This window comes from Elephantulus edwardii, unplaced genomic scaffold (assembly GCF_000299155.1).
Source record: "Elephantulus edwardii isolate Elephantulus edwardi_28Jun2011 unplaced genomic scaffold, EleEdw1.0 scaffold00094, whole genome shotgun sequence".
Classification (NCBI taxonomy): Eukaryota; Metazoa; Chordata; class Mammalia; order Macroscelidea; family Macroscelididae; genus Elephantulus; species Elephantulus edwardii.
In genome coordinates this window covers 493,243-496,244 of record NW_006399844.1, presented here as the reverse complement: position 1 = coordinate 496,244, position 3,002 = coordinate 493,243, and the positions used below count along the sequence as shown (strand labels likewise).

At 44.0% G+C, this 3,002-nt stretch overlaps 1 protein-coding gene across 1 annotated transcript in view; it reads left to right on the top strand.

Annotated features, from left to right (window-relative positions):
- The first annotated feature begins 1,949 nt into the window (after window positions 1-1,949).
- LOC102872847 (chromosome unknown open reading frame, human C17orf50) overlaps window positions 1,950-3,002 on the top strand; it is a 4,211-nt gene continuing 3,158 nt past the window's right edge. Inside the window, exon 1 of the mRNA XM_006891052.1 lies at window positions 1,950-1,962. Within this exon, the coding sequence (XP_006891114.1) occupies window positions 1,950-1,962 (13 nt within the window). The remainder of the gene's footprint in view (window positions 1,963-3,002) is intronic.

The following is a 3,002-nucleotide window of genomic DNA, read 5'->3' as shown; positions in this document are numbered from 1 at the left end:
TAAAAGGTTAATGGTAATAAAATGTTGTCATTAGGTGTCATCTTGTTGTCTCTGACTCCTAGTGACTACATGAATAACAGCTCAAACCTCGCCCTATGCTGCTCCCTCATTTGCTTGAGCCTGTTGTTACAATAATTGTGTCAATCTTCATCTTGTTAAGTGTCTTCCTCTCTTTTTCAAATTCTCTGCCTTTCCCATCATGATAAGACTCCAAGGACTGGCCCTTTCTGACATCATGCCCAAAATACGTGAGACAAAGTTTCATCACTCATGCCTTTAAGGAACGCCCTGGCTGCCCTCCCTCCAAAACACTTCTTGTTCCTTTGGTAGTCCAAGAGATTTTCTGGGACTTTCCCCTAACACCACAATTCAAAGGCGTTGTTTCTTTTGTCATCCTTAGACTCTGAGCAACTTTCATCCAGATGCACAGGAAGTAACTAAAAAGACCATGACTTGGATCAGGTGTACCTTAGTTTTTAAACTGATATCGTTGGTCTTTAGCACTTTGGAGTCGTCCATCGGCAGCATATTTTCCCAGTGCAGCACATCTTTTGATCCCTTGACTGCCATTGCCATGTGTGTTGAATGTGGATCCAAGTAAAATAAAATCATAGACAACTTTAATCTTACAGTGTTTACTATTGATCTTTTGGTGAAGATTTTTTTTTCCTGTTGTGTACCATCAAATTGGATCTGACTGGCACAGGAGATTGCCTCTCCTTCCCCAGGGGAGCATCTGGTGGATTCGAAGATTTTTGTTTTCTTGATGTTGAGCTGTAACCCATATCAAAATAGAATAATTATAAGTAAGATTAGGACTATTTGAACATAGCACTGTGATTTGGTGACGGTCAATCTGATATCTGGGACAGCTGTCCAGTCTATGCAGTGTGAACACTCCGGAACAAAAGATAATTCACATCCCGAGCTGCTCAAAATGGCGCACAATTTAAAACGTAGCCATTTTTATTTCTGTAAAGTTCCGTTTCATATTTTTGGACTGTGGTTGAGCATGGGTAGCTGAAACCATGGAAGGTTAAATGGCAGGTAAGGTTGTCTTACCAAGTGCTCCTATAATAAAGATAATTTAAGGAAAAGAAATGCACTCTTTATAGTAGTGGTGGCCAGAAGTCCAAATCCCGAGTGCTGGCTCTGGTAGAATCCTGTTGTTGTACCATGGAGATGGTCATGTATTGGCCTTTCCCAGGGCCAAAGGGTTATCTCCTTTGGAAACCCAGGTCCAAAAAGACACTCTCTACTCCTGGAAATTCTCAACGGCAGCAAGGTTCTCCCTTCCCATTTGCTCCCTTTCCTCTTCTTTCATTTCTAGTGAGAAAAAAAGACAACTGTGGGCCACACAGAATTAAGGGATGCTGCATGCTGAACTTAATTATTTTACAATTCTTTGATTTATCAGAGAATAATGATCATAAGGGATCAACACATAGCTTCTATATTATATATTATTGTATTATATTAAATAGATTATATATTACATCGATACATATACTGGGGGACACAATTCCATCCAGGATATATATATACTGGGGGACACAATTCCATCCAGTACTATGTGCTTCTGTCTGATTTATAAATGGGGATCCTCTCTGAGGATCAGAGAGAAAATGTGCTGAAGGTTGAGTAGCTATTATAGTGAGACAACTGGGATTTGAACCCAGAGTGTCTGAGGACAAAGCCATCCTCTGCTCCTGTGTAGTACTTTTCCTAAAGAGAAGGTAGGAGACCCAGCAACACTTGGGTTTTACGTGCTTCTGGAAGCCCTGGAAAGGACAGCTGTTCTGAGCGGAACCCTAAGGGCAGGCGAAGCTCTAGCCCCACCCCTTATGAACAACAGAGGCCCTAGAAACCAGGACAAGTTCTGTGTGTATTGGAGACTCATCATATCCCAGCCCCTGGCCAGGGAAAGCGGGCAGCCAGCTTGTTGAATAATGGATAAGCACAGTGAGTTGGGCTGGAGGCAGGCAGGGCTAAGAACATGGCTTCTTTTTAAAGAACTTACTGTGAATTGAGTGAAGGTTTCCAGAGCCTACCAGCTTTCCATTCAACAATTCATACATGTTTTGTTTCATGTCATTGATTGCAACCCCCTCATTGCGCGGCCAATCCAAAGGCGCAGGGTTTGGATCCACCAGCTGCTCCATGTGAGGATAGGCAATCTCCTCCCGTGCAATTTCCATCCAGCTTTTGAAAACCCATTGAAGGGTCAGCTGTCGGTCTGTTCCTTCATTCCTTCAGTGGTACACGATGACAATGTCCCACTTCCTGTGGTTTTAATTTCCATTCCTCCTTTCCTATCCCTTCTTGCCTTCTGAACTTTGGCCCTCTTTACAGAAGCAGCAGGTTGCCATATTGCAGAGTGGCTGGGTTCAAACTGTAAGCCTTTCAGTTAACACTCTATCAGCCGTTGTGCCACGAGAGCACCTCATATTGGGGGGAGGGGAGAAAAATCTCACTGTGTAGAGTTCACTCTGACACAGTGATGCTGTAGGACGGAATTGTTACTGGTGGTGTTGTGTGTTGTTGGTAAACTACAACTCATGGCAACCCTATGAGCAACAGCTCTGAACCCTGCGCTATCCTGAGCCAATTGCTCCATCTCTGACACACCTGCCCCACTGCCTCCTTCTAACGAGTCTTGTAGGTTAAATGTTGGGCAGCAGTTTGAGCCCACCAACCGCTCTGTGGTAGGATGAGGCAATCCCCCAGAAAGGCTCAGCACGAGTCAAAATTGACTGGACAGCAAATGGACAACTCTACTCTGTCCATATAAGAAGGTACTAAAATGTCATTATCACTGAGTGGGAAGCAACTCAGAGCTGACTCTCCAGTGGCTTTTCAGAGGCTATATAAATCACATCCTGACGCTGCTAATTGGTCCAGTGGCGAGAATCTTTGTCTTCTTGACATTGAGCCTTAGTCCATACTGCAGTCCTTGACCCTTCGCAGCAAGTGCATGAGGTCCTCCTCAGTTTCAGCAAGCA